This window comes from Aspergillus homomorphus (assembly GCF_003184865.1).
Source record: "Aspergillus homomorphus CBS 101889 unplaced genomic scaffold BO97scaffold_60, whole genome shotgun sequence".
In the NCBI taxonomy this organism is placed as follows: domain Eukaryota; kingdom Fungi; phylum Ascomycota; class Eurotiomycetes; order Eurotiales; family Aspergillaceae; genus Aspergillus; species Aspergillus homomorphus.
This window is the reverse complement of record NW_020291946.1, coordinates 19183-46198: the sequence shown is the minus strand read 5'-3', so window position 1 is coordinate 46198 and position 27016 is coordinate 19183. Positions and strand designations below refer to the sequence as shown.

The following is a 27016-nucleotide window of genomic DNA, read 5'->3' as shown; positions in this document are numbered from 1 at the left end:
AACAGAAGGTAAACTCCTCAAAGCCTTCATATGCTGGGCCGCTTGGGCTGCATCGCTATCAGCAAATCTAACTGGCGCTACTAGCAACAGAAATTCAAAACAAGATGTCGGGAACACGTGGCGCGTGATATGAATGGCAACGATCGTGAAAAGGGACGTCGGACGAAGTCCCTAAACACGAAGGTGGCGGGCTCTTGAATTCAAGGCTCCAACGGCCCGCCCTCTGCTTCGGCGAGTCGCAGTGCTTCGTCAACACTCTGTACAAAGTATTGCATGCCTCCGCACCGGTCAACGATGCCGCTTCTCTCAAACATGCGGAAGACATTACGGTTGGGAAGACGGCAGAAGAAGACTCTCACCCCAAGATTCAGGTATTCATTGACGATCTCGGAGAGAACCTGGGTCCCGGAACCGTCGATGCTGGTGACTCCGTGCACATCGAAGATAATGTTCTTGTTGTGCTCGGGAGGTCGCGAGCGGGGAAGAGAAGGGTGCGCTTGGTTGGTGCCGTAGAATTCCAGACGGCGGAGACGGTTCTTCAGATCACCTGTATTGGCGAAGGTGAGAGGCTCGGGGATCTTGACGATAAGAGCACCCTCAATGAGCTCCACATTCTCCGCATGGAGCTCGGCGTTGTCGAACCGGTCACTGGTACCAGCAACCTTACCAAGGATCTGAATTCGAGGCTGGGTGGAGTGGCGGATCAGAATCAGAATGGATAGTCCGATTCCGAGCGCAATACCCAGCTCTAAGGAATAGAAGATTGTCGAGCCAAAGATAAGAATCATCAATGCTAGCTCTGTCCAACCACGCAAGCGAATGAAGAAAGCCACATCATGAGGACACTCCTCTATAAGACTATATGCCACCACGGAAATTGTAGAGGAAAGCACAGCTTTCTAAGGTATACCATCAGTTTTTGATCCGGCGGGGGAAGAATAGAAGAACAACTCACCGGCAGGTAGTACAGATAAGGCAGAATCACCTTGATACAAACGGCGGTAATGATGCTCAGGAAGATGCTGCTCATTGGGGATCGCGCTCCCGTGGAAGCGTTCAACTTGCTTCTTCCGTAACCACCGAAGGCAGGAAGCGCCATGAAGCAGCCACCAACAACATTGGCAACGCCAAGCGCCACCATTTCTCTGTTAGCACTCACGGGCATGCCCTGCACTCCATCGCGTTTCTCCCCCAGTCCTTTGGCGGCAACAGAAGACTCGAAGAAGCCGAGCAATGCAATAACAAAGGATGTGCTCAGCGCCGTCCGGACGTGCTTCATATGCCGAAACTGGAAAGGCCAATTGAAAGCAAAAATCCCGCTGCCTGTTTCTTGGACGGGGCCCAGAATCTCAAGTCCCCTCTCGTACCAGCCAAGGTGCCAAGTCAGAACAGCCGATAAAATGACGACAATAATCCGGTCAGGGAAGTAGACAACCTGGGGAAACCGTGGCTCCAGGATCTTCTTGAGCGTTCTGTACGATGCACATGTTAGAGACTCAGTCACTCCATCTAAGATGCAGTACGTACCGGAATAGCATGATTATGGTAAAGCTGCCAAATGATACTGCAGCTGTAAGACCGTGGCAGCTCTTGATATTCCTGATCAGAAAAACAAGCTTTTCTGCCGTACTTCCATGACTGACACCAGCGTCTCTCGCCAAGTCAGCTAAGCCCACTTCTGGTATGAGCTGATCGACAAAGATAACACAGCCGATGGCGGTGATAAAGCCTCTGAGGAAAGGCCGGCTCAGAACATTGTCTAGAAAGCCCAATCTGGTCAAGCCAGCGACTAATATCATTGAGCCTGCCATGGCGGTGGCCACACCGACAACCATGGCACTCGCAGCGTCGTCATCCTCTCTTGAGAGTCCTTGGGAAACACTTGCTTTGACAATTGTTCCCGTCAACAGAGACCCAGCCGCTTCGGGGCCAACAAGCAACAGGGGACTGCTTCCAAGAATGGCGTAGATGAACGGTTGGAACACAAAAGAATAGAGGCCATTGATTGCAGGCGCATGGGCAAGATTCGAGGCCAACGACAGGGCCATTGGGATATAGATCGACGCGATTGTCAGTGCGGAGATGAGGTCGCCGCGCAGAAAGGACCAACGGTATTGGGGTATCCAGTTGAAGAACGGAATGTAATACGATATATACCTAGAAATGGTTGTCATGAGCATCCTGGCCTCTTTGAGTGATTCCGGAGTCTAGACATACAAAGATCTAGTGCTTTTCCTTGACAATGCTGCTGTTGCCCCGGCTCTGGGCATATTCTCGGGCCCCTGGACAGAATCTGATCCAAGAGTGCCATTATGATATTCCTCACTACCCGGGCGTGGCGAGAATGTACCGTGATTGCAAGAATCCCTTAGTCCACAAGCAGGGTCATCACCATCGTAGGATTTCAGCAGACGGGTTCTGTCGCTGGGTGCTAGAGACGCAGTGAACCGTTCGATGTGAGGGGCATCAGAGCTGCTTTGCGAAAAGCCTTGAAAGAGGCTGACAATCTGATCCCGCAAAGAGCGGTGTTGTCGGGTATGCTCGCTTGTCTCCGACATAGCGTCGCGGGGGGAATTTCCACCAGGTAAAGATAAAGAAATCGGCAGTTCTAAATAAATGTATAACGCGCCATATGCGGCAGGTGTAGTGAATTCTGTAGGTATGGCAAAAGTCTTTCGCAGATCACGAAGCGACTAAGACAGCACAGCTAAAAGATTGACCTCTCAGGGCAAAGCAGCGAGTCCAAAGGTGCGGAATCCGTAGCGCAGGGCGCGGTGGCTGCTGCTAAGAAAGTTAGCGGGATCGTCAGCAGATAGCGGAGCAAGCGAAGTCAAAGGGTGGACAAAGGACATACAAACAGGCAAGTCGAGCAGAAGAGAATAGGAAATTGGGCACGAGCAACGTTTCTGGAGCCGGACCTGCCTTCAGATCCCTTTCATCCCGCCACCACGCGCGAATAATCCCGGTGTGTAGAGGCAAGGTTGGGGATGAACTAATGCCCCGTCCCGCCTGGCCTGGGCGATAACGACTTGCTATCGTTGCCATTATCGGGTTCTGCCGGGCGGTGGGAGTCACCACTCTGGCACGTGATGAGTCAGCCAAGCGCGAGGCCCAAAAGTGGGTTTTTCGAAATGTGCTTCTGTGATCCCGATTAAGTGGCAATCCTCGTTACCCCATCTCACAACACCCTCACTCCCACCTCGGTGCTTTCAACGGCAACATCGACTCGAGACCATCTAGTCTCGGTTTATCCCATTTCCTTTCGGCCCTCATCCGCCCCCCGAATCCGATCAAAGCTTTGCCTAGCCCAAGGCGCAACCCCGCCGAAAATGTCGTTGACAAATTCCCGTTTTTACGAGGAGAAGTATCCGGAGGTGGACAGCTATGTCATGGTCAATGTTAAGCAGGTACGCATCTGCTTGAGTCAGATCAAAGTGATGGCTGGAGCACCAGGCTGACTTCTGCGGCTCTGCAACCCCCCAGATCGCCGAAATGGGCGCATACGTGAAGCTTCTTGAATATGACAACATCGACGGCATGATCCTGCTCTCCGAATTGTCGCGCAGACGTATCCGCAGTATCCAGAAGCTCATCCGTATCGGCCGTAACGAGGTCGTCATCGTCCTCCGTGTGGACAAGGAGAAGGGTAAGGGCAACTCACTGGTCGTCGTCGAGCGGGGTCCCGCTGACATCTCTTTGTTTCCCGCCATCAGGTTATATCGATCTCTCCAAGCGACGAGTCTCCCCTGAGGATGTTATTAAGTGTGAGGAAAGATACAACAAGAGCAAGGCCGTGCACTCCATCATGCGCCATGTTGCCGAGGCCACCCAGACACCTCTCGAGACCCTATACCAGCAGATCGGATGGCCCCTGAACCGCAAATATGGCCACTCGCACGACGCCTTCAAGATCTCCATCACGTAAGGTTTCACTGGGGTGGGCAATGATGTCAATACTGAACCGTGTGGCTTATGATAATCTTAGTAACCCCGACGTGTGGAACGAAGTCGAGTTCCCCAGCGAGGCCGTCAAGAAGGAGTTGACGCATTATATCAGCAAGAGACTTACCCCTCACCCCACCAAGGTCCGTGCCGATATCGAGGTTACTTGCTTCGGCTACGATGGCATCGACGCGGTCAAGGAGGCCCTCCGCACCGCTGAGGCCCAGAACACCGCCGAAAGCCAGATCAAGGTCAAGCTGGTTGCCCCACCGCTCTACGTCCTGACCAGCCAGTGCTTGGATAAGGCCGTTGGTATTCAGCAGCTTGAAGAGGCCATTCAACGGATCGAGGCCAATATCAAGGAGGCTGGCGGTGGCTGCACTGTCAAGATGGCTCCCAAGGCCGTCACTGAGCACGATGATGCTGCCCTCCAGGAGCTCATGGAGAAGCGTGAGCGTGAGAACATGGAGATCAGCGGTGATGAGAATGACTCTGAGAGCGATGAGGGTGTTGTTGAGTAAATCGCGCGTGGATACGCCGACTGATACCGTCTGATGGCCCACGGGCTTGCTCGAATGATGGTGGATGGTGGAAGAAACAACAGTTCGTCTAACGAACTGTGACTAATAGTATCACAGGGCAATGTTGAGTACGATGGACACGGATCGGAAAAGTTCAATAGAGTTTTTGGACGTGACACGATTTTATGAGACGGAGATACGGTTTGATGCGCGACGGGGCGAATCGAGATCATCGGCGATGGTCGAGACCATATGAGGAGAAAGAGGGCAATCCTTCAGCCTCATGCGTTGAGGAAGCCAGTAGCTGTTGCTTGACTCTCTGTTGATGACTGGGCTCCGACCGAGAGTAGCTTTACAGATTCTGGTGTACATAAGCTTTTTTGATCTACGATCACGCCAGTGGCCATTTCAGACACTGACTCAAAATCCCTTTTTCGCTGTTCCTTTCTTTCTGGGCGTGGATGCTTCGAGGCATAGGATAAGTTTTCCAACCACGCATTCGTAGCTAGCTAGGGCTCGATTCCACGTGGGCAATTGGCTATAGTGCAACCGAACTGTTCTAGTTTAGTAACTTCTCCATACAACTTACCTCAAATGTGGTGATACATCAATCCATCCATGATGCGAATTTCTGAATGTAGTTGCAATTCTTGGGCGGCTGGTCATTGAGAGTAAATTGGTGGGGCACACGGGATGCTCGACTCATTCGGACTAAGACGCCGTTTTAAGCATACCGGCTAGTCTACTATCCATTCATTCAATTTTCCTCTAATCCTCGACTCCTTCTTCATCCCAATCATCGTTCGACTGCTTCTATCTGTCGATCACTTTGGCAAGATGGGTCATTGGAGGGATATATTCAACACCGACAGTGCGCAAACCCGGCATCGTCTGCATATGGAGCGGCACCGTTGTACGTCATGTCATTTGTGAAACTCGGTGTGGGAATACGAGGTCGAGGTCGGGCAGCTAACAGGCATGATAGTGCTTCCCGCCTACACGGACGATCAAGTCTCTTCTACTTGCCCTTCCAAAGAGGTGACTAGGATTGCGCTTCGCCTGAAATACCAGATTGAGCAGGTCGTTTCGTGTGAGGTTGACGAAGATGCCCTCACTGCCCCCAACAGTCGAATCATCACCAAAAATGTCGTCCGGACCGCTTGTCAGGCGGGAGGCGATGAACTGCGGGCCTGCGTTCCCTTCTGCCTCCTAGTCTGTCTGCGCTGGTTCAAGATCCAAGCTCGGGAGGAGCTCTGGGATTCAGACCTGCATGAACGGCGAGCTCTCGCGTGCGAGGTCATCGCAAAGCGCATGTATGGTATCTGCCGTATCGCAACAATGCTGGATGGCCGTGCTGATTGCTTCCAGAATCGAGAATGAAGAAGATCAAGATACTCTTCTTGCTCATGTTCTGCTCAAACGGTATTCGATCTTCCTTGATGGCGAGGAGAAGGTGCCAGCCAATGTCATTGAGCGCGCAGTCGATCTCCATGCCCTCAGGGTGATTGGCTCTTCGGGGTATCAGAAGTGTATTCGATACCTCTGGAATGGTTGGTTTTGCCAGCAGGAGGGCAACCCAACCAACTTTGTGCCCTATCAGGAGAGAGACAATACTAGTTTCAGGGTCCATTTCCACCCGGATCGTATGCGGACACCACTTTACCAGAATGTCTGTCAGATTCTCTTCTCCCTTGTGTACCTCGGCCTATACACCCAAGTCATCAACACGGTCAACCCCTCCGGGGATCTGGATGTCGTGGAGGGTGTCCTTTACGTGATGACTCTGGCATTTGTTTGTGATGAAATCGCCAAGGTGTGGAAGGTAGGCCGGCATTACATTGATTTCTGGAATGTCTTCAATTCCACCCTCTATTCCATCTTGGTCGTTTCCTTTGTTCTACGGATTGTGGCATTGGCTCATTCGCCGTCTGTGCATGATGCTGAGCGGCAGAAATTCAATGAGCTCAGTTACAACTTTTTAGCTTTCGCGGGGCCAATGTTCTGGATGCGCATGATGCTCTATCTCGACTCGTTCCGGTTCTTCGGTGCCATGTTTGTGGTACTCCGGGTCATGATGAAGGAGAGTTTGATCTTCTTTGCCCTTCTCTTTGTCGTTTTGGCAGGGTTCTTCCAGGCATTCATGGGAATGGCTCAGGTGGACAACGATATCCCAATCACAAGAAGTATCATCCAGGGCATGGCGAACAGTATCATGCAGAGTCCTGAATTCGGCACCTTCGAGGATTTTGCCTTTCCCTTTGGTATTATCCTTTACTACCTCTTCAATTTCGTGGTTATGACGAGTGAGTACCCTACTCACCTCCTGTCTGTCTGTGGCGACTAAATATTGCTAGTCTTGTTGAATATCCTCATTGCATTGTATAATAGTGCATATGAGGACATCTCTGGCAATGCCATTGACGAGTACATGGCCACGTTTGCGCAGAAAACCATGCAATTCGTCCGAGCTCCGGATGAGAATGTCTTCATACCTCGTAAGTCCAATCTTTCTGGGTGCGGGCTGTGGCTAACGCCCCTATCAAGCCTTCAACCTTCTCGAGATCATCTTCTTGGTTCTCCCATTCGAGTGGTGGTTGCCACGGCAGTACTATGCTAAAGTGAACGATGTCATAATGGGTATAATTTACTCACCAATCCTTCTGGTCACTGCATTTTTGGAAGTCCGGGACGCTAGGCGGATCATATGGAACCGGCGAAATGGAGCGGAAGATGATGACAGTGTTCAGGAATGGGAACATGCCGCTGGAGAGGTGAATTTCGACATCGACGATGTCTGGAGACAGTCCGTTCAGGAAACTGCACCGAATCTGGAGGTTGACAGTACCACTGCTGAGCTCGTGCAGTTGAAAGAGCAGGTGGTGGCCTTGACCGAGACTGTTCGGCAATTGACCGAGGATAAAGCTAAACGGGCAATGGTGATCGGAGAGTCAAGTTCGACTATGCTAGGCGAGGAGTAGAGCGGACCTCGCACAGTCGAACGTGTCGTTATTCCCTTCTTGGAGTATCGATTTGTATGTTGTTGAGTTGGTGTAGCGTGGCGGGTGCCGATCATTCAGGGCTGTAGATGGGAATTTCATATTGCTGTGTGTTTCTGTCGTTTTGGTTGCGGATAAGTGTGGGCTCGGTGTATTTCAGTGTCTTCGTGTGTAGCTGGGGTAGAAGAAGAAATACTAGTCCTGCTCAATCCTGATGTCCAGGTTGTCTATGGCAGAAGGAGGAATGGTAAAAAAAAAAATAATAAAAATTAAAAGGCAAAAGTGAAAGCCCAACGCGGGGGTTGAACCCGCAACCTTGAGATTAAGAGTCTCACGCTCTGCCGATTGAGCTAGCCGGGCCGGTTGTTGAATCTTGACTGTGTGCTTGGCTTTATATTATACAACAGTGCTAGTCATGCACGCCACCGAATCGGGCTTAATGCTCCTGCAAGTGGTCTTGGTATTGAGGCAATGAGATAAACAACACATCACCCCTCAAGCTACTCACTGGATTTGTTCGTTCCAGCATCCTTTTAGTGGCTACCACTATCAATGCGTGGGCAGCTACCTCATCGCTTCTTGCCGTACAGTTTGAGACCGATCTTGGTCCGATCATATCTTGATCGAGTCCCCGGGAACTATATATCCACGTGTCGACTCGCATTCCAACCACAACCTACCTCTGACATCACTGTGAGCCACGAAGGCAAGTGCACACATCGAGCACCAAAGCTACTCAACATTGACGTACACTGGATGATAAAGCTTAAAGCACAAGAGCATCGTCAAAAACAAGGTGGGCACACGAGTCCTACCACGCATAGCAGTACCACATGCATCACCACAGCCAGATCAAGCCCGACATGACAACACGGATGCCACGGTGCCACCATGCCCTGTGCCCACGCAGGGCAACGGGAATATGCTACGTATGAATACCTTCTCAAGCCCAGCTCAAACCCAGGTTGGCGCAGTCCAGATGATCGTATCCCATGCACAAGACCAAAGCTAGCCGAGCCGCCTTTACGGTTGTCCTCGAGCACCTTTCTCTGTTCCAACCCGGGTTGATATGTGCAGCCAAGCCACCGAGTCAGGCCTGTATGCGAGTCGGCTACATGCATGTGCATTAGTATGGAGCCTGGGCCGCAATGCTCAATACTGATGGTTAAAGATCCTGCCGTGATATGGCGCCCACTTCGCTCCATCACGGCGACACTGTCTTTGTTGTGTTGAATATGAGGCAAACAGTACAAATTGCCTTCAACAAATCAGCCCGGCTAGCTCAATCGGCAGAGCGTGAGACTCTTAATCTCAAGGTTGCGGGTTCAACCCCCGCGTTGGGCTTTACTTTTTTTGAGCAACTCATCGATCATTTTTTTCCCCCTTGTGGCACTGCCTAACTAATGTCGAGGATAGGGAATTGAAATTTGCCCTCCTGAGGCAGACTGAGCCTGGACGTACCGCCTAGTTTGAGGTCAAAGCTACCACCGGCAAGATTCCTCTATCAACCGGTTAACCTCCCATGGCAGAGGAGTCCCTCTCGCTCTCCGGCATGACAAGACCATTTAGCTTTTCACGATTCTTCTTCATTCTCAAGTCATATACCTTTAGAAGGAAAGGTTTTTCAACAACCAGCCCGGCTAGCTCAATCGGCAGAGCGTGAGACTCTTAATCTCAAGGTTGCGGGTTCAACCCCCGCGTTGGGCTTTCACTTTTTGTTCAATTCAGTTTTTGTACCTCGCCTATCAATGGTTGGCAAGAGCCTTCAATTGCATTCCTGCAAGGTAAACATGCGGCGCTTGATCTCGATCTCGAACCATAAGACTGAACCTTGTTCTCCCGCTGCCCATGGTTCGGATGGAGCTGCCGCACGCCTTCGATGTTACACATATGACAACCTCCAGCGTCATGATAAGGTACCCTGCTTCCTCTTCATTATCACAACCCGTACATGCGCTAATCAACACGAAAGATGATACATACATACAGCCCATTGACTCCTATCTCTATTTGACCAGCACCCCCGTCACCCTTCTGAAGAATCTCCATCCTGCTTCGGAGCCAGCAACTCCATCCTCTTGAAGACGGCCACCACTTCCTTCCTACCCTTCTTAGCTGCCAGCTCCCATGCTGTCCGGCCACGATCATCCGGTAAGTTGCCGGCCAAACCATGACCCAGCAGGAAGTACACATCGTCGGCCAACCCGGCCTCGGCCGCCATATGCAGCGCCGTCTGCCCGAACATGTCCTTCGCCTGCACGTGAGCGCCCTTGTTGACCAGCAATCTCATGACATGGTTCTCTGCTCCTACTGCTTTATGTAATGGTGTCCGCTGGTAGTCGTCGCGGATTTCGAGATCAGCCCCGTTGCGTATCATGTACTCCACCATTTTCCGACGGCCGCGCTGGACGGCTTTGTGCAGGGGACTCTCGCCCGAGAAATTGGTTACGTTGATGTCCGGCGACTTCTCCAGGAACAGCTCGAACAGATTCCGGCGACCACTGGCGGCCGCGAAGTGCAGAGGTGTATCCCCGTTTCCGTCCTGGGCCTCGGGGTCGGCACCGTAGTCAAGAAGCATATCCATGATGTGGTCGTGGCGGTTAATGACCGCGCGGTGCAAGGCCGTCATGCCGTCTTTGGCAGTGGTCTCCAATTCCACATCATTGTCGAGTGCGATCTTAGCCAGCTCCACGTCGCCGTCCGTTGCTGCGATGTCTAGGATCGTTCGTCCGGAGGTATCTTGCGTGTTAGCGTCTGCACCTGCGTCAAGGAGCATCTGGATCATCTTCCGTCCTCTCTTGCCCCGGTCATGCAGGACCAGGGACATCAGGAGCGATAGGCCTCGAGCCGGGGCATTGATATCCGCCCCCTTCTTCAGCAAATACTTGACCACGTCGAAATGACCGTGTCGACCAGCCTGATACGAGGCCGTCCCGCATGGTAGCTGCGGCTGCTGCCCGTCCTCAGACTCCACAGGCCGAGCCTCCAAGTCTGCACCGTATCTAACCAGCAACCGTACGATCGACAACGAACCCATCCGCGCCGCCAACCACAAAGCTGACCGTCCTGCATCATCCGCAATATTGAGATTGACCCTCCGCGACGCAATAAGCAAGCGCACGACCTCTTCGGACCCCTTCTCCACCGCCCACAGCAACGGCGGCCGTCCATCCCCATCCTTGACATCCGGATTGGCATTCGCCTTGAGCAAGAGCTGCGCAATCGTCTCATTTCCCTTCTCGACAGCCACCGACAACGGTGCACGACCCGCAAGATCCTTAGCATCAGGGTTCGCCCCGGCCCTAAGCAGCAACTGCACAACCGTCTCATTCCCCTTCTCCACCGCCACCGACAACGGCGGCACCTTCCCTTCTCCTCCTCCTCCACCACCGTCCTCCCCCTCCTCCCCCTCCTTAACCCCCGCATCCCCATTCGGATCCGCCCCAGCATCAACCAACAACCCAACAACCTCCGCATCTCCCCTCGCAACCGCAACCTCCAGCGCCCTGACCCCCCTCCCATCCCTCCCATCAACATCCGCCCCAGCCTTCACCAAAACCTCCACCACCCCCGCAAGCCCCCTCTCAACCGCAACAATCAGCGGCACCTCCCCGCCGTCATTCCTCACATCAACCTTGGCGCCCGCCCCAACCAACGCTGCCACGACCGTCAAACACACCGCAGGGTTGTCTATGCTAACCGCATACCCCAGCGCCGTCTTCCCCTTCCCATCGGCGACCTGACAGTCCGCGCCGGCGCCTAACAACCTCGCCACGACGACCTCGTGCCCGCCCTCGACGGCAGCGCACAGCGCCGACTGCTCGCGCCCGCCAGTCTCACGCACATTCACATCCACTGCGCCCGTGCCCAGCAGCAGCTGCAGGACCTTGTCGTGGCCCTGCGCGGCGGCCCAGAAGAACGGCGTGCGGCCCGTTTCGTCCTTGCATTCGAGTTGCACGCCCGGCGTGCCGAGGAGGAGCGTCACGATGGTGTCGTAGCCTTGGGAGGCGGCCATGAAGAGGGCGACCTCTAGTTTGTCTTTGGGGGGGTCGGTCATTTTTCGTTCGTGTCCGCTTTGAAGAGCTCGATTTGTGTAGATGTAGGTTGCTGTAGCTGGGGTGTATATAGTAGGTAATGTAAGCGAACGAGCAGCAGCCCGTCTTCGTGAGCCCGTAGGATAAGAGCGAGTGGGAGATACGAGTTGGGTAGGCAGGGTATTAAATAGAGTCCAAAGTGCACACACACGCACACGCACACGCACACGCACAGATAGACAGACAGAGAGACACGCAAGCAAGCAGCCAAAACAGTCTACCTCAATCCACCGTTCTCCCACAACATACAGCCCCGATGAACCGAGATAGCGCAATAAAAGCAATGCAGGAACCCCCCTCCTCCTCCTCAGCGCCTCAAGAAACCCCGCACGCAGGAGAACCAACTACTGTACGGAGCCCTAGTGAACACCTCACCAGGCACCACCACACCAACCCAAGGCAGCGAGTCGTAGCAGCCGAAACAAAGCGAAACCAAGCCACTGCGTGCACCGCCAGCCAGGGTGACTTTTACTCGTGGAGGAGAGAAGGAGGTATGAAGGCCCCGCACTTTACTCAATCCACAAGGGAATTGTGTATCTGTATCTGTGTCTAGCTCAATATGACGTCGTCAACACAGCACACAAGAATGAGTTAAGGAGAAGAAGAATAGGATCGAAGAAGAAGATGAAGAGAAGAAAGAAACAAAGAAAGAAAAGCGAATACCCTCCGAAACAAACCTAGCCACCCTTGTCAGAACTAAAAGAACTACCTACCTGCTCCTACCACTCACCCACTAAAACGAAGACCACCCAATCCCATATCTACTTACCAACCCCTCTTCAATTACAGCAACAGTAAAGACAATGGGGCGTGAAATGTTTAGACTCGCCATTTTTTCCACTTTGGGCTGGCTGGGCTGGGCTGGGCTGCGCCACGTGTGTCCTGGTCACTGGCTGGGTTGGGATCGGTCGTGCTACGTCTGTATTCGTCAATCGCTGTACAGTACCTAGATAACTACCGTAAGTACCTGAGGAGTGGGTTGGGCATGGATCATGGATGATCGATTCGTGGGAGGGTGGGTGGAGCGCGTCTACCTACTACTGGTTTAGTTTTAGCTCTAGCTTGGGTTGGGATTTGGGCGGAGGGGAGGGGGAGAATTGCAGCGGGAGGGTCGGGCTTCGGGCCCGGGGGTCTCCGTGTGGCGTGCAGCTTCTCATAAGGAAGGAATTGGGTTGCGTGGATGGGTGGATGATTGAGGGTGTGATCCAGCGGGAAGACCAGAAGGAGAGAATTGGTAGGATGGATAGTCCTCGGCCGCGATAGAGGTGCCATGCTGGAAGAAGAGAGGAAGAGAGGGAAAGAAGGCAAATGTCGCTGCAACCGCAATGCAACCGCAATGCAACCGCTGGCCTCCTGCAACATCTCCGAACTGCTTGACCCAGCATAACGATACACGCTGTACATTACTCCACTCAATGAAAATCCGAGTCCTCAATTCGACAAGCTAGTCCACCATCCAATCACGCATGCATACATTCATACATACATACAAAACGCCCATGCTATGCATCTTCAACGCAAACCAAAACGACCCGCCCAACGCCGTGCCTGCACAGGGCTCGAACTCAGAAATTGCAAGGATTCGTGGAGGTCTCAAGGCCCCTGATATGGGAAGCCAATTATCAAAAGCATAAAAACCAATATCAATTAGTCTGCTGACGATTGCCGGTGTAGACACCCTCAAAGTCTAAGCCATCCAGCATGCCATTGACCCGGTCTATCTCTCGCGTGAGGTCCTCGACATTCATCGCCAGACTGCTGACCTCATCGAACTTGCGACGCCGGTTCGCATCCGCGATCATCTCCGACACAAAGAACTTCTGTTCCTCAAGGACAATCAGCCGCTCCCGGAGTGCTTTCTCCTCCGCTTCCAGCGCGGAAACAGCGCTGCTGGTGTCGCTGGTGAGGCTGCTGGTGCTTGCGCTGGCTGCGATGCTGCCGTATTTAATCGAGGCCAAAGCGGACTCGGGCCGTCGGGGACTGCCGACTGGGTCCTGAATGGGACTTCCTGGGGTACTACTGGGGCCGGGTAATCGTCCATTGGGTGTGGCGTGCTTGAGCAGCTTCGGTAGCGTCTTCAACGGCAACATATGTAGATGTAAGAAGTTGCTCGCCTGCTGATAGATGGCCTTTTGCAGACGTTGTTGCGTTGGTGACTCGGTAGGCATATCCCGGACACGCCTAGCAGCGACATCATACTGTGCAAAAGAGTCCGTGAGGCGTTTACGGACCTTGGAAGCTTCTGCGATTTGTGCTGACGACGGGGGCCGTCGAGGGTCTCTGCCACGAAAGTCAGTGTTGCCTTAACTCAAGCGGAATGCCCAATGATACATACTGCAAAGCTGTTAGAAGCTTCTGGAATTTCGGCAACAGGAGTCGAATGCCTCGTTCGAACTGTGTTAGATTCTCATATGCCCTCACCGCGGGGGGCTTTCGGAGTAGTTCAGCTTCAAAGTCACGTCGGTCAAACAAAGTCGATCGACAGTCCTCACAGAGCCGGACGTCAACATTGATCACGCCTGCGCGATCCGACTTCTCAGCAGGTGTTGTTGCGAGTGCCGTGTCTGCCATTACAAATCTGGTAAGCTCGTATTCTCCGCGGTAGAATGCAAAGGCAAACGTACGAGACGATATAGTCAAGGGCACCTCAGTGGAGCAGGCCGTTGCGGGATCACCGCATACGACTCGCCCGCAAGTTCTGCAGTGGTGTCTCCGAAAAGAGTAGCTAGAGAATTCCTGCTGGCAGAAGGGACAACGAAGAACGCTCGCATCGTCCTGCCAGCTGACAATCGTTTGCTCCAGGGCTTTCCGTTGGTCGCCCTGCCACGAGAGCGACCACAGCTTGTTGGCATTTGACTGGATCTGATCCACAGGCAAGCTTGCCAACAGCTGTGTCAGTCGCGTCAGACGCTTCTCCAGACGTGATACCTCCAGCAGAGCTTTGTCGACCGTTTGTTTCCGCACCGCCTTGAATTCATCCATCCGGTCTCGAGTCAAACCTATTGAAGCTGTCAGCCTCCCCCAGAGCCTCCCTACCCACGCAACCACTAGAAGCAGAAGAATACCGGTATGATCATTATACCCCTCCCTCGACTTGTAGCAAGTCTCACAAACCCGACACCACAGCCCCCTCACCGGCTCATGTTGCGCCGACCTCGACAGCTTCATCTGATACATCGTATGCTCCTCGCAGAACAGCTTTCCGCACTTCCGACAATTGACGCAGCCATTCGTCGCATTGAGCCGCTTCCCGCACGAGGGTTCCAAGCACGAATCGAACAGACTCCGCCCCTGCCAATGTTCCTTCGTGATAATATCATCCGGATCAAGCGATCTCTCCGACAACGACGACGACGGCAACGGCGGCGGGGGATTCGAATGTGAATGTGGTGTCGAGCCGGCCGGGCCGGCCGACGCGCGACTCGGGCCCACGAACGGCAGTTGGAGATTCTCGTTCGACTCGAACACGTCGAGCCCCTTGAGTTTCTGATTCAGTACGGCAAGAGGCTGGAATCGCTTCGCCTTGTCCATCTGGGTCTTGAACCAGTCCTTAACTTCATCCTGTCGATCGTCTTCCAGGTTTTGGTGTACGTCATCGATGTGTCTAGCGGAGCGAGCATGGGAGAGATGGATTAGCTTATGTGTCGGCGCAGAGATTCAAGTCAACGGCGCAAAGTACCTGTTCAATTGAAGTAGCGTCACCTGGTAGGTTCAAGTATACCGTCAGTTTCATTTCTGCTGTATCTGCTGGGGAAGCGCTGGGGGGCTTTGGGAAGCATGCTTGTCCGTACCATCTCTTCACTGCAAATCGGACAGACCAGCTGAGCTCCGGCAGCCGCCGGAGCGGCTGGTATCGCGGTGGAGCCATTGTCGAGGGAGATGCGCGAGGTTAAGTCTTGGGCATCGGACGAAATCTGAGAAGCGGACGCCTGGGAACTGAGGGAGAGGCTGCTGGCGGAGGGCGATAAGGCAAGGTTCCTTGGGTGGTTCAGTTGCGGAGACGGGATCGCAGCAGCGGATGGAGAACGAGCGTTCGCGGGGCCTAGAACACGACCTCCACCCAGCGTCCTCCGGGACATTGTGACTGGGAACTATGATCGCATGAGAGTGAGAAGCCCACGTGGAGCAGAGAAAAGTGAGAGGAACAATTTGGAGAAGAAAGAGAAGGAGGGGAGTTAGTGTTAGTCAAAAGGGGGAGTGTGGGTGGTTAAGAGGAGACCGTGGGCGTCAGTTGAGCGGCAGCCTTGCCCGAAAGGTGGAGCTTCAAAGGGGGGGAGGAGGAAAGAAGTAGAAGTGGAAAGGTGACAGACAAGAGCCGGAAACTTGCTTGTCGCCCGCCGGCCCGCACACCTGAGGCAGAAAATGCCTTCAACCAACTATACTACACCCTCGTCACAACCAGGGAATGCCCCCTTTTGTCACATTCCGCGCTGCCTCATGCCTTATACAGATAACTTCATTCATTACGTCACACGAGAATCAAAGTGTACGAAATTCTAAAGCTGCATTCGTTCTATGAACATACTTCCACAAGGCCGAAGTCATAACCAGGCCTCTCTCACTACAACAAAGTATATATCTAGACAGGACATGATAGAAGAGGTCTCTCTAATGTACCCAACATCCTAAATCGTCTCAAAACCTCTTACACCTTCGTTTCCGTCTGCTGTTCCAGCGCTTCCTGGCGCTTGCGCTCCACCTCCCGCTGGAGTTGATCCGGCCGGCGGATAGCGATATCTTTCGGCCGGAAGTCGCTGAACAGTCTCTTGAGCACATTCTCAATGATCCAGCATCCAGCATAGTCGAAGACCATCAAGACAGTGAGGGTAGCCTTGAATTCGGTGCTGAAGGGAACAAGGCGCAACTTCTCGTTCAATTCGGGAACGAACTCGGTTGCGCAAGAGAAGGCGACGCCGGATGCTGCCACCAGACCCCAGTACATCGCCTTATTCTCACGGATCGACTCTCTGAAGGGACGGCCCTGGTAGTTGATAGAGAAGGTCGAAATCTGCTGGATAAGCTGGAGCAGGTAAATGGCGCTATTGAGAAGCGACGGCTCGAAATCTCCCTCAAGATCGATATCGGATTGTCTCCTAGATGACTATCAGCATCACTGCAACCAGGAGTGGGATAAAGAAAATGACTCACGGTTCGATCGAGTAAACATAGTTTGACAGATAGATCAAGGTTACAATGTGAATGGCAAACTGACCAAGCACAGACCCGATGATGTAAACGTTGAAGATGTTCGGCTGCGGCCGTTCCTTGGACAGACCTTCTACAGACTAGATTTACATGTTAGTAGGGGTGAAGCATTTGAGTTGGTTATCAGCACTAACCTTCGCGCGAGAGATGGAGAGGAAGCAGACACTCATCAGCATACCGCTGATAGTAACCTGACCATCACCAAACTTGATACCATCCAAGTAAATAACACTCAGACTGTACGCACTGATCAAGCAGTTCAAGGCGAGAATCTTGTACATCTGGATGGTTGCTACGAGGGTGCAGCGTCCCTGACGAAGGATGTTGGGGATGGCGATAACGTTGGCAAGCTTACTGGTGAAAGGAGCAGCAACCGAGGCATCTCCAAGCTTGAGGGTCGGAGGCTCGCTGTCATCAAGCTCCTGCTCCATCATGGACGTAGTAAGCTTGTCAGCGAATCCAGCGGCGCTAACTGCCGCTTGTTGTCGGTGCTGTTGTTCGGGGGTCATGTTGGTATTGGACTGCTGTAGAGCCTGTGCGCCAGGCGAGGTAATAGTCGGAATTGCTTCTGCCTGGTTCTGCGCGCCTGGATTGGAGGCGCCCTTGCGCTGCGCTTCGCGATCCATAGCCTTCTGGTAGTGGGGGTTACTGGGGCCAGGGGGGTACAAGTGTGCGATTTGAAGAGGAACAGGCGGGGCAGGCTGGTTGAAACGTTGCATCATACCAACCTGCTTCTCGTAGATTTCCTTCATCTTCGTTGTACGGTAATGGTCGGCAATCCTCTGAAGATCCTCAGGGGAACCATTGAGAAGGGCAACGCCGACATGAGCTTGCTTCAAAGCACCCACGTCGTTGGTACCATCGCCACACATCAGGGTCGTGTAACCGGCATCCTTGAGGCCCAGAAGAATATCTTCCTTCTGCTTGGGAGAGACGCGAGCATAAACCCAAGTGTGACGGAGAAGATCGGGTAGAGCCTTCTGTCCCTTGAACTTAGCCAAAGCGTAACCGGTGACACAAATGTCCTTAGTATCCAAGATGCGACGGTCAAGAGCTTGGGTAGGATCGACATCAATGTTGACTTTGTCGTCGATGCTCCGCCAGACCAGTCTCGTCCCGGACCTGTCATTCTCAGGGGCATCAAGGATCAGGACCTCACGGTCAACAATCTCAACTTGACGGGCAACATGGACAGCAGTCAACGGGTTGTCACCGGTAATCATGACAACACGATGGCTGCTCTCGTTGAGCATGCGGACGGCCTTAATGGCATCGTCCTTCAAAGGGCACTGCAAGACAAGGAAACCGGCAAAGGTCAAATCAGATTCGACATCCTCACGGGTGTAGTTGTTGATGCGACCGCGAGAGAATTCTGACTCATGGGAGAGATACTTATAAGCGAGAGCAAGAACACGAGCACCGTTACGAGTGAAGTACTTGTAAGTCTCTTCGTATCCCGGTGGAGTATCAACTAGCATGGTACGGATAGTCTCGGGAGCACCTTTCACACCGACGAAAGTGGACCTGACCTTCTTGTGTGCCTTGTGATCATTAAGGACAACAGTGGCAATGGTGCTCTGACGTTTGAGGGCGGACGAGAACTGGAACCGTCTCACGACTTGAACGGATTCGGGAACGATGGAACCAGTGGCAGGCGTAGCTTTCCCAGTCAGGATGTCATTTTTGCCGAGGGTCCAGCCGAGCCATTTCAGAGTAGCCTTCTCCATGGGGTCACCAACCACTTCGCCCTCATCCAACTTGACCAAGGCGTGAGCACTTGCAAGAACCAGCGTAGTGTCGAGTCCAATGTTACCGCCTTTGGCCAGCTCGGTGTGCGCGCCGTCCGATTCAACCTTAGCACCGGCCTGACCCAGGGTAAGACCGGCGACGCCGTCAACGACCAGATCTTCGCCAGTGAGTGTACCGGTCTTGTCGAAACAGGCAACATCCACGCGTCCGGCGAAAGGAATGCGGAAGGGTTCCGTGCAGAAGATGGCGAACTTGCTCAAGGCAGCCAGACTGGTATTGACAGCAAGGCTGAGCTCCATGGGGAGCTCGGGAGGGACAACACTGGTGATGATCAAGACACAGTCCAGAAGGAGCTTTGACCGCTTGCGATCCTGCGAAACACCCTCTTGCCAAACATACCAAGAAGCGGCAATGGCGAAAATAAGAAGGAAGAGAATGAAAAGCAGGGCTTCAGCGTTATTGGCAGAAACACGTTCGGTGGAGTAGATCATTGTGCGCACGAGACTGCCCTGGCTGGTCTCGAAACCTGTCTTGACAACGACACCCAGCGCACCAGCATCGGGAGTGGGAAGAATGCTCGAGTCATTCTTGAAGACGAGATCTTCAGGTGCGGTGTTTGCATGGGTGATTTGCAGGACCTTGGTACCTCCGTGAACGAATGCATTCTTATCCAGTCCATCAGGCTCAATCAAGTCGTCTCCGGGTCGAAGTTGAACCGACTCCTTCAGGAGAGGTGTGCTCTCTCCGGAAAGCATCGCCTCATTGACAATGGCGCTGCCCTCAATCAAGAGAATGTCGCAGGCAACACCGCCATCTTCCTTGGTGCGGTTGACAGACATGAGATCACCGGGCAGGAGCTTGTCGCTGGTGACCTTCTGCCATTTCTTTTCGCGATAAACCCAAACGTCATAAGGCTTGATGCTCATACCCCGAAACTCGCTGAGAGTCCTCTGCCGTTGCCACACCACCGTGCTCTCAAACATGACAAGCATGAAGAGAGTGAACAGGGAGTAGTACCAGTATTCATCCAACATCCACAATCCGACACAAAAGATTTGGAAAACGAAGAAAGGCGCAACCGCGTGCTCCTTCCAGAGCTCAACGAAACCGGGGACTGGGATGTCGAATGTGTTGTCTCCATAGTGATGCCGAACGCGGTCGATTTCTTCCTTAGTGGCAAGACCTTGGCTCTTCTGAAAGAACTTGAGCGCAGGCTTGGGCTCTGCATCAAGGACGTACGACAGAGGAGCGAAGGACCGAGTCTCGGGGTTGAAGAGGAAACGGCGCTTCTGGAACAAAAACGAAATTGTCTTCTTTCCACCACGGGTATCAACGACCAACGGACAGATTTCAGCGGAGCCGGCGTTTGCGGCCGGAATGACCTTGATAAGGCGGGCAGAATCGACCGACCTAGCCTTGGTAGCGGTGAACAGGGTCTGAATGTTGATATTCCATTTGGTCATCAGCCAGAGAAGCGATTGAACCGTGATGATGGAGCCAGTCCAGACAAAAGTCCATTCCTGGCCTTGGATGTAAGTATCGTAGCGCTCAGGAGACAGGTAGAAGGCAAAGAACGCCGGCCATATAATCAAGAAAGGCCAAACGTAGGTGTGTAGCTGGGTGGGTAGGGGATTGTGAAGCGACGCATATTTGATTTGGTGATCGTCTACGAGTTTTGCCCTATGATGAGACCGGTGTTAGTAGACGAACGAGCATGTCATGCAGTTTAACGAGGGCGAAACCAACATGATGACACTCGAATGACCACGACGCGGGTCAAACGACGCGAACTTGAAAAGATGGAAAAATGCCTCTCAGTAGGTAAGCATAGGAGAGGAAGTGCCTAAACCATCTAATCCGGGCTACCGATGTCGCGCCGATGTCACAATGAGAGATGAAGAGGAAAAGCACGAAGAAGCCACCTCAACGGTATAAATTTGGGGATTTCGCCGCCGGAAGGTGAAGGTACGGAAGGCCCGTCGTTGGTCGCGATTGGCCGCCACGTGCCCGCACGGAGCTGGGATTTTCCCGCCCGCGTTGATAAGAGATGATGCAATTACTACATTTACTCATCTATGCATTGATCTTATGCACTCTGACTTGCAGACAGCGCATTCTATCCCTCGAAGATTCCCGCACTGGCAAGTTGAAGCCAAATTGTTCACATGAAAGCTATCCAAGAACCTTTCTGCGACGCTCAGGGCACGTAGCGGCCTTTCATTAAGACCAATTCTATCATTCCCCCGGATGCTCTTCTTAATCTACTGCACTATTTAGACACCAACATGATGGGCTTCATCTTCACAATCTATTATGATCACAGGCGCCGCGAATACATGAACACTCGGCTAAATATAGATTGCCCTATCGATTTGTTTCTTCTACTTAGAAGACGCAAGGCCAACGGTGAATAACTATGTGATAGTACAGTGAGAGCAATCAAACCGAAACAACTGCTACATTACTAAATGTTCCTGCATCCGTATGCGGTGGAGTCAAGCTGCGATGTCCGTGCTGCGCTGTCTGGTAGCCACTGAGGTACTTTCGGTGATTAAATGTCGGACTGCGCGTTCAAGGTCTGCAATGAAATACATGCTCGGTTTTCAAACCCCAGTCCTTCATTCTGCAGTGTTGCCTGTGTGGCTAGGCCATTGAGAATTCCTGAAATCTGACCAATCAGGGCAAAGTCACTCGCCACAGTCCGTGAGTTTGGGTTCGCCTGGTTGCTCCATAGGATTCTCCGCACAGCAATCAGGGGATAGAACACGATAAGCCTGGATGATCCCATGTCAGAAGGTTAAGCCTAGATAAATGCAAGATCGACGTAAAGCAGACGGGTAAAGCCTTTTTTTGTTTTAGAATGCTTACCAAAAGACTTTAGGTTGCAAAACCTGCTTCACCGCAAGCAGGAATTGTAAGGAGGATCGACACGCTGACAGAGAAATCTCTAGGCTCGAGCTGACCCCCTCGAGCTCTACTCTTGGTCGGCGACCCCATGACTCGCACCGAGCACTCGCCTGATGGACGTAAGCCAGACAGTGGTGAAATTCAAGACGAAGCATCACCGCCCGCATGTTTGCGCCCTCACGACCAACGCCGGTGGCAGAACAGAAGAAAAGCTTGGGACGATGGTTCGGCGAAATAGCCATTCGCCATGCTCCAAGCTGTCCATTCAGTGTTTGAATGGCTTGTAAGATCTCACTATCACTTTCCTCGAAGGCACCTGGCGAATACAAAGCGGCATAAGCCTGGGAACGAATCTCCGTCAATCAGAGACTGCCCGGGAACAGGGGCTGGGAGTAATGGTCTGTCTCCATAGTAAACTGTACGTGATCCTTATAGTTGACTGGTAGAGTCAGGTCGCAATTGTACTCAGATAACAATGGCGGTTGCTCGGTACGCTGAATGGGTTCTTTGTCGAAATGATAGCACAACCAGAAGAGATCCCGAAGATGACCATCTGCCCCATCTCATGGCTCGCTTGACTTGGCAGGATGTGATGCGCTCTCAAGGCAAGTTTTCAAGTGGCCCCTGAGAGAAATGACGGCACAAGAGGCGAAAGCGCTCCACATGACAACCATACGAAGTTTTCTTGATAACAGATAGATGCAGGTCCATATCGGGCTTCTCTCCTATACTTATGGAAGTTTCGATCAAGTGCAGAATGCGCAAACGTTCGGGTGTCGATACGCGATTACCTGCATCCAATTGATGTACGGACATGAATGCAAGAAAAGCCCAAACGCAGAGGCATGCAGAACTCCTGAGCCTAGTCTCGCAAGCATGTGATATCGTGTGCGTGAAGAGAACGGGGTCTAATACTGAGAAGACGGAGCTATATGTCGAACATTGAAAGTCATGGGCAAGAAAATTGATCACAACAAGCTCAGGCAGACATAGTCGGTCGATTGAACTGGTTCCTTTCTGTAAGTTGATATCAAACTGTGCAACATTTCCCAATGCGGAGAGGCATTAAGTCATTTTTCGATGACGAATGCTTAACAGGACGATTACTCTGCAGGTCCGAAGCTGCTAAGATGCCGGCAGCTGCTGGTGTCAACGAGGCAATGCCTTGGCTTGTATGGCAGCTAGCATCCAAGTGTTCCGAAGATCGACCTGAAGGTTCACTATGCGACGATTGGATGACCCTATCACCGGATCTGTTGGCATGAGATTCTACTACAACACTCCGTGTTTGTGTCAATCGAGAAGTGAGCGGAGTTGCTGGCGCTCTATCTTGGGCAAGCCTGCGAAGCTAGAATCCAACCGACCTTATTGGAAATTGCTCGCATTTTTTCATGGCTGCCTAATTATAGGTCACGCCAGCGCACATGTGGGTGAAAGTAGGCCAAATAATTTACATTCAACACTCTCATGTCCCCAGATTCATTGACGCCAAGTTTAGCCAAAAGAGACGGTACTCATGTGTAATTACACAGTCGCTTGCGTTGTCTATTGTATAAGCAAGGGACATCTTGATAACTGCACCAGTTGCACCGGGGCTGAGCTGCGTCGCATTTTATCTTTCCCCAACTCAAGAATGTAGCCCAAAAAGCTCATGATCAATCGACGTGACTGCTTACCTTCTGCCGATGACATCTGTCACAAGCCCGAGAAACGCGCGTTCTACCTGCTTTTGCTCTGAGTGGTAACGAGACCACTTTGAACCTGGCACTCATTTTGTGGGGCGCATCCGACAGCAAGTAAGATCTCTAGTGTTTGGCGACCATATATCATAATGACTGAAGCAAAAGGAAAGGAAAACTTTGGATGAGCGAATTCGCTAAGTCCGGAAAGAAAGTGGGTATGCAGGTTAGGTCTCTAGGAGGGATTCTCGGGCATGGGGTAACTAAGTGGAAGGTGAAAAAGAAGCCGAGACACGGTCCGGTCAAGCCGAGAATTAGACTCAAGTATATTGTCTGATCAACTGCCTGCCTCCACTTCTTCCTTAGTCGATTGCTTGTTGCGCATGCTACTCAGTACCCGCCTGGCGATAAATTCGATTTAGTGTCTCTTTTACAACATTTATGCATGCACAAACAGTTTAAGACTAATGTGCTTTTCTCATAGCATCATAACATAGGTCGGACAAGTAGGTGATAGGGAAAGCATCTCTCAGAACAAGAAAATTATCTTCATCTATATCAATTTATGACTGTTTCATAGAGACACTAAGGCAGCATGATATACCCTGAGGTTGACTATACCACATATCAAGTAACTAATTAGAGAGTTATAGAGATATAAACTACTAAATTGGATTCCTGCTGAAATCGAGGTAGTAGCAGTAGGCAGTCAGGTGACATAAGGCCAACACCCCTCTTATCCCTCATTGCTCACTCACCCTGAGCTGTCTCAAAATCTAATCCGCAACTGCTGCCACGCGCTGAAATCGAGTCTCCCAAAAGTCTTGTCTCTTGGCACCGCTGCACTCGCAGCTCTTATCAAGACCAACCCCACACAGCAAGAATTGCTCGTCGGCGAGGACATACTGGCCCAGCAAGACAACAAAGTCCCTGGCCATAATGATGCCATCTACAATTTCGCCTCGCGCTGTATTAACCTGAGGCAGGGTGGCCTGCACGTGATTGGAGTGAGGCCCAGAAATGTTTCGCTCAAGCGGCAGCTGCTAAAGACAGTGCAGAGCGCGAAGCAATCTCAAATTATGCAAACATATCTTCACCATTAGTAACCCCTCGAAAGAATTTATCGTCTGCTTGCCGTCTTGAATATACGGGTATGCGGTGGAAAATGCGGCTACTTTATATCTGTGCCTTTCGCGCATTTGAAATCTTCAATCATCTATTGTCCATTCCTTCACATTCATAGCACGAAAGAGATCTCGTTGGGAAACCAGCTGTACAAGCACTCAACTTTATAGGGAGATCGGGAGCTTTATCAGCATATATCTCAAATATGGAGGGCTTGGTACTGTACCTTGTGCTTGTGATCTTCACTTGCCTGGTCTCCACGAAGATGCATCTCGTGCTCCCTGCTGGATTATGGTGAGGTATAGTATTTGAGGGTCTGAGTGCCGGGAGGGTTTGAGTCTTGAAAGTGGATTGCAATTTCTTCGAGTCTTCATTCCCGTTGAACGAAAAAGGTATGAATATCAAGTAGGAGGAAAGGTGGGAAGGTTTAGAGTTCTCCATGGATCAGGTCATATTGAAATTGACTCCATAAAAGGACAGGTCCTGATTCAAGGGTAGCGGTTATTGGCTTGAGCGGGAAGTCCCGCCGTGCCGCCGCCGGAACTCCGATGAATCCAGACTTGAAGGGTGGATAAAACGTCATACTCTCCGCTCGCGGAGTCTCGCCCCAGGCTTTCGTTGATAATTTTTCAAACGTCGATGCCATAGACATTGACTAGGCTATTCACGTGATAAACTATGTCAGCCCTTGAAATGTCGCTTTGTCTCGCAATGTGCCCCTTTCTGCTTGGTTTCTCAGCAGGGGATTAGACACTGGTTGCGTATGCAACCCGCTTGACCCTGATGTCTTTCATCGACGAGGCTGTCACCCATCCAGTCCCCCTTTTATCTGCAATTGAGCCGCGGACATTGTCAGGCAAGGAAAGTATAGCTGCGGCGGGACGCGAGAACGAAAAGCTCGCCGAACAGCCATTGGAAAATGTCATTGAAGATAGCGACCCGGATTTCGTCATCGTGGACTTCGAGGAGAACGATCCGCAGAACCCTCTGAATTGGTCGCCAATGCACAAATGGCTGATTGTGATCGTTGTCTCGTGGATGGGCTTCGTTAGGTGAGCGTCTTCTTTTTCTCTCTCCAGTCTCTGTATACCTGCCGTCGTCCCCTGACAGAATAAGTGTCTTCTCGACAATGACGATCGTGCCCACGGCGCCGCAGGTCTTGCAAGAGTTCCATTCGAACAATAAGATTGACCAGACCTTGCTCGTCACGATCTGGGAGCTCGGGGAAGGGATTGGTCCGTTCTTCATTGCGCCGCTCTCCGAAAGATTTGGCCGGCTTCCCGTCTTCCATATTGGAAACCTCCTCGCGCTCTGTTGCTTGATCGCCAGCGCCCTGAGCGTCAACATCCCCATGCTGATTGCCTTCCGATTCTTAACGGGTTGCTTCCTGTCGATTCTCACCCTCGGACCCACCATTGTCGGGGATCTGTTCCGAATGGAACAAACCGGTCGGTCGATGGCAGTAGTCATGGCAACTCAGCTGATGGCAGATTTCATCTCGCCTATCGCAGGAGCGTATATCGCACAGGGCCTGGGCTGGCGATGGTCGATTTGGCTGGCGGCCATCGTGCTAGGGTTCTTCAGCTTGCTCTTACTGGCCGTGCTGCGGGAGACATACGCAGTCGTCATTCTGAGGCGGAAGGCGGAGCGATTACAAGAGGAGCGCGCTGCGGACGACAACCGGACGTATCGGTCCAAGCATCAGGCCCGGGTCGATGCATCCACCATGCTCGAAAACGCGATCAAACCAATGCATATATTGGCCCAGTCTCCCATCCTCATTCTGACGACGAGCTACATGGCCACCACCTATGCCTTAGTCTCCTTGATCATGGCCACCCTCACGGAAACAATGGAGTCGACGTACCCATCCGTCTTCTCTAGCGGCTCCATTGGCTTGACGTTCCTAAGTCTAGCCATCGGCAACGCCGCCGCTCTGATCTTCTACACTTTCACCTCCGACCGCTACGTAACTCACCAGCGGGAAACCAAAGGCGACGCATTCAAGCCGGAGTCTCGACTGGTGCATCTGCTTCTTGCCGCAATCATTCTTCCTCTGGGCTTCCTCATCTACGGATGGACATTAGAGTCTCATGTCCATTACATCGTGCCGCTCGTCGGAACGTGCGCGGCGGGGTTCAGCATGACGCTTTCCGCCATCCCGGCCGAGACATACGTGGTGGATGTTTACGAGATCCATGGGGCATCTGCTATCGCTGCTGGGGTGATCTTCCGAGCGATTGCGGGGGCTTTTCTACCGTTGATCGGGCCTCCTTTATATCAAAGCATTGGACAGGGCTGGGGTAACACTGTTCTAGCCTTTATCGCGGCCGTTTTCATTCCTCCTTTGGGTTTGATGATGCGATACGGAGACTGGTTCCACAGTAAAGAACGGTTTGGGAAGGCTGAGCGATAGGTTGATTGTTATGCACAGCACATGCTATTCTTACACATCGCTAGTGTGTGCTCAGGATGCTTGGGAGTTGGGATATCCAGTCAATATAAACAAACACCCTAGCTTCAATACTCTCCCGCAGCCGCTTTTGTCACTTTCGAGTATCTCGGCAAGTCGTATAGGCAACTCTTTCTTTGACGTAATCACGAGTAACAACACCCATTGCAGTGGCCCAAAATGCGTAGTCTACTGTACAACGGTCACAAAGCGTGGTCCAAATGTCGTATACTGGCCCCCTTATTAGCTTCTATAAGCAGGTAGAATAGAGTGTAATCCCTGGAATGCAGTATCTTGAAAACATGGTTAGGTTAGATAGTATACTTTACACCGACGTATCTTGAAT

The 27016-nt window shown here is 52.1% G+C and overlaps 7 protein-coding genes and 3 non-coding genes across 10 annotated transcripts; 5 read left to right on the top strand and 5 right to left on the bottom strand.

The window, feature by feature from the left end:
* Positions 1-23: 23 nt before the first annotated feature.
* On the bottom strand, positions 24-2933 carry BO97DRAFT_473471 (SulP family inorganic anion transporter). The gene is made up of 5 exons (XM_025700240.1): positions 2855-2933; positions 2218-2784; positions 1528-2157; positions 956-1472; positions 24-899 (listed from the first exon to the last, which is right to left on the bottom strand). Exons 2-5 carry the CDS (start codon positions 2556-2558, stop codon positions 201-203), a joined length of 2187 nt encoding a protein of 728 aa, XP_025546829.1. The 5' UTR covers positions 2559-2784; positions 2855-2933; the 3' UTR covers positions 24-200.
* Positions 2934-3148: 215 nt separating this feature from the next.
* Positions 3149-4958, top strand: BO97DRAFT_377917 (translation initiation factor eIF2 subunit alpha). The gene is made up of 4 exons (XM_025693085.1): positions 3149-3407; positions 3484-3646; positions 3714-3921; positions 3986-4958. The coding sequence occupies exons 1-4, from the start codon at positions 3330-3332 to the stop codon at positions 4461-4463; spliced, it is 927 nt and encodes a 308-aa protein (XP_025546828.1). The 5' UTR covers positions 3149-3329; the 3' UTR covers positions 4464-4958.
* Positions 4959-5244: 286 nt separating this feature from the next.
* Positions 5245-7659, top strand: yvc1 (putative potassium ion channel Yvc1). The gene is made up of 5 exons (XM_025700797.1): positions 5245-5376; positions 5449-5776; positions 5832-6766; positions 6818-6958; positions 7008-7659. Exons 1-5 carry the CDS (start codon positions 5301-5303, stop codon positions 7439-7441), a joined length of 1914 nt encoding a protein of 637 aa, XP_025546827.1. The 5' UTR covers positions 5245-5300; the 3' UTR covers positions 7442-7659.
* Positions 7660-7746: 87 nt separating this feature from the next.
* On the bottom strand, positions 7747-7819 carry BO97DRAFT_t261. The gene has a single exon. It is a non-coding gene; the product is annotated as a tRNA-Lys (tRNA).
* A 911-nt stretch (positions 7820-8730) lies between these two features.
* On the top strand, positions 8731-8803 carry BO97DRAFT_t263. Its single transcript has one exon. It is a non-coding gene; the product is annotated as a tRNA-Lys (tRNA).
* Positions 8804-9093: 290 nt separating this feature from the next.
* Positions 9094-9166, top strand: BO97DRAFT_t264. The gene has a single exon. It is a non-coding gene; the product is annotated as a tRNA-Lys (tRNA).
* A 3592-nt stretch (positions 9167-12758) lies between these two features.
* Positions 12759-15799, bottom strand: BO97DRAFT_377908 (putative vacuolar segregation protein (Pep7)). Its single transcript, XM_025693084.1, has 6 exons — positions 15345-15799; positions 15233-15255; positions 14619-15157; positions 14178-14552; positions 13889-14117; positions 12759-13833 (listed from the first exon to the last, which is right to left on the bottom strand). Exons 1-6 carry the CDS (start codon positions 15630-15632, stop codon positions 13197-13199), a joined length of 2091 nt encoding a protein of 696 aa, XP_025546826.1. The 5' UTR covers positions 15633-15799; the 3' UTR covers positions 12759-13196.
* Positions 15800-16055: 256 nt separating this feature from the next.
* On the bottom strand, positions 16056-20429 carry BO97DRAFT_377905 (ion-transporting P-type ATPase SPF1). The gene is made up of 4 exons (XM_025693083.1): positions 20254-20429; positions 16893-20187; positions 16702-16838; positions 16056-16646 (listed from the first exon to the last, which is right to left on the bottom strand). Coding segments are annotated over exons 1-4 (3882 nt in total). The 5' UTR covers positions 20256-20429; the 3' UTR covers positions 16056-16198.
* A 465-nt stretch (positions 20430-20894) lies between these two features.
* Positions 20895-21835, bottom strand: BO97DRAFT_242639 (fungal specific transcription factor domain-containing protein). The gene is made up of 2 exons (XM_025690800.1): positions 21376-21835; positions 20895-21281 (listed from the first exon to the last, which is right to left on the bottom strand). The coding sequence occupies exons 1-2, from the start codon at positions 21654-21656 to the stop codon at positions 21059-21061; spliced, it is 504 nt and encodes a 167-aa protein (XP_025546824.1). The 5' UTR covers positions 21657-21835; the 3' UTR covers positions 20895-21058.
* Positions 21836-24842: 3007 nt separating this feature from the next.
* BO97DRAFT_408789 (MFS general substrate transporter) lies at positions 24843-26714 on the top strand. Its single transcript, XM_025695938.1, has 2 exons — positions 24843-25270; positions 25335-26714. The coding sequence occupies exons 1-2, from the start codon at positions 25002-25004 to the stop codon at positions 26632-26634; spliced, it is 1569 nt and encodes a 522-aa protein (XP_025546823.1). The 5' UTR covers positions 24843-25001; the 3' UTR covers positions 26635-26714.
* Positions 26715-27016: the final 302 nt, after the last annotated feature.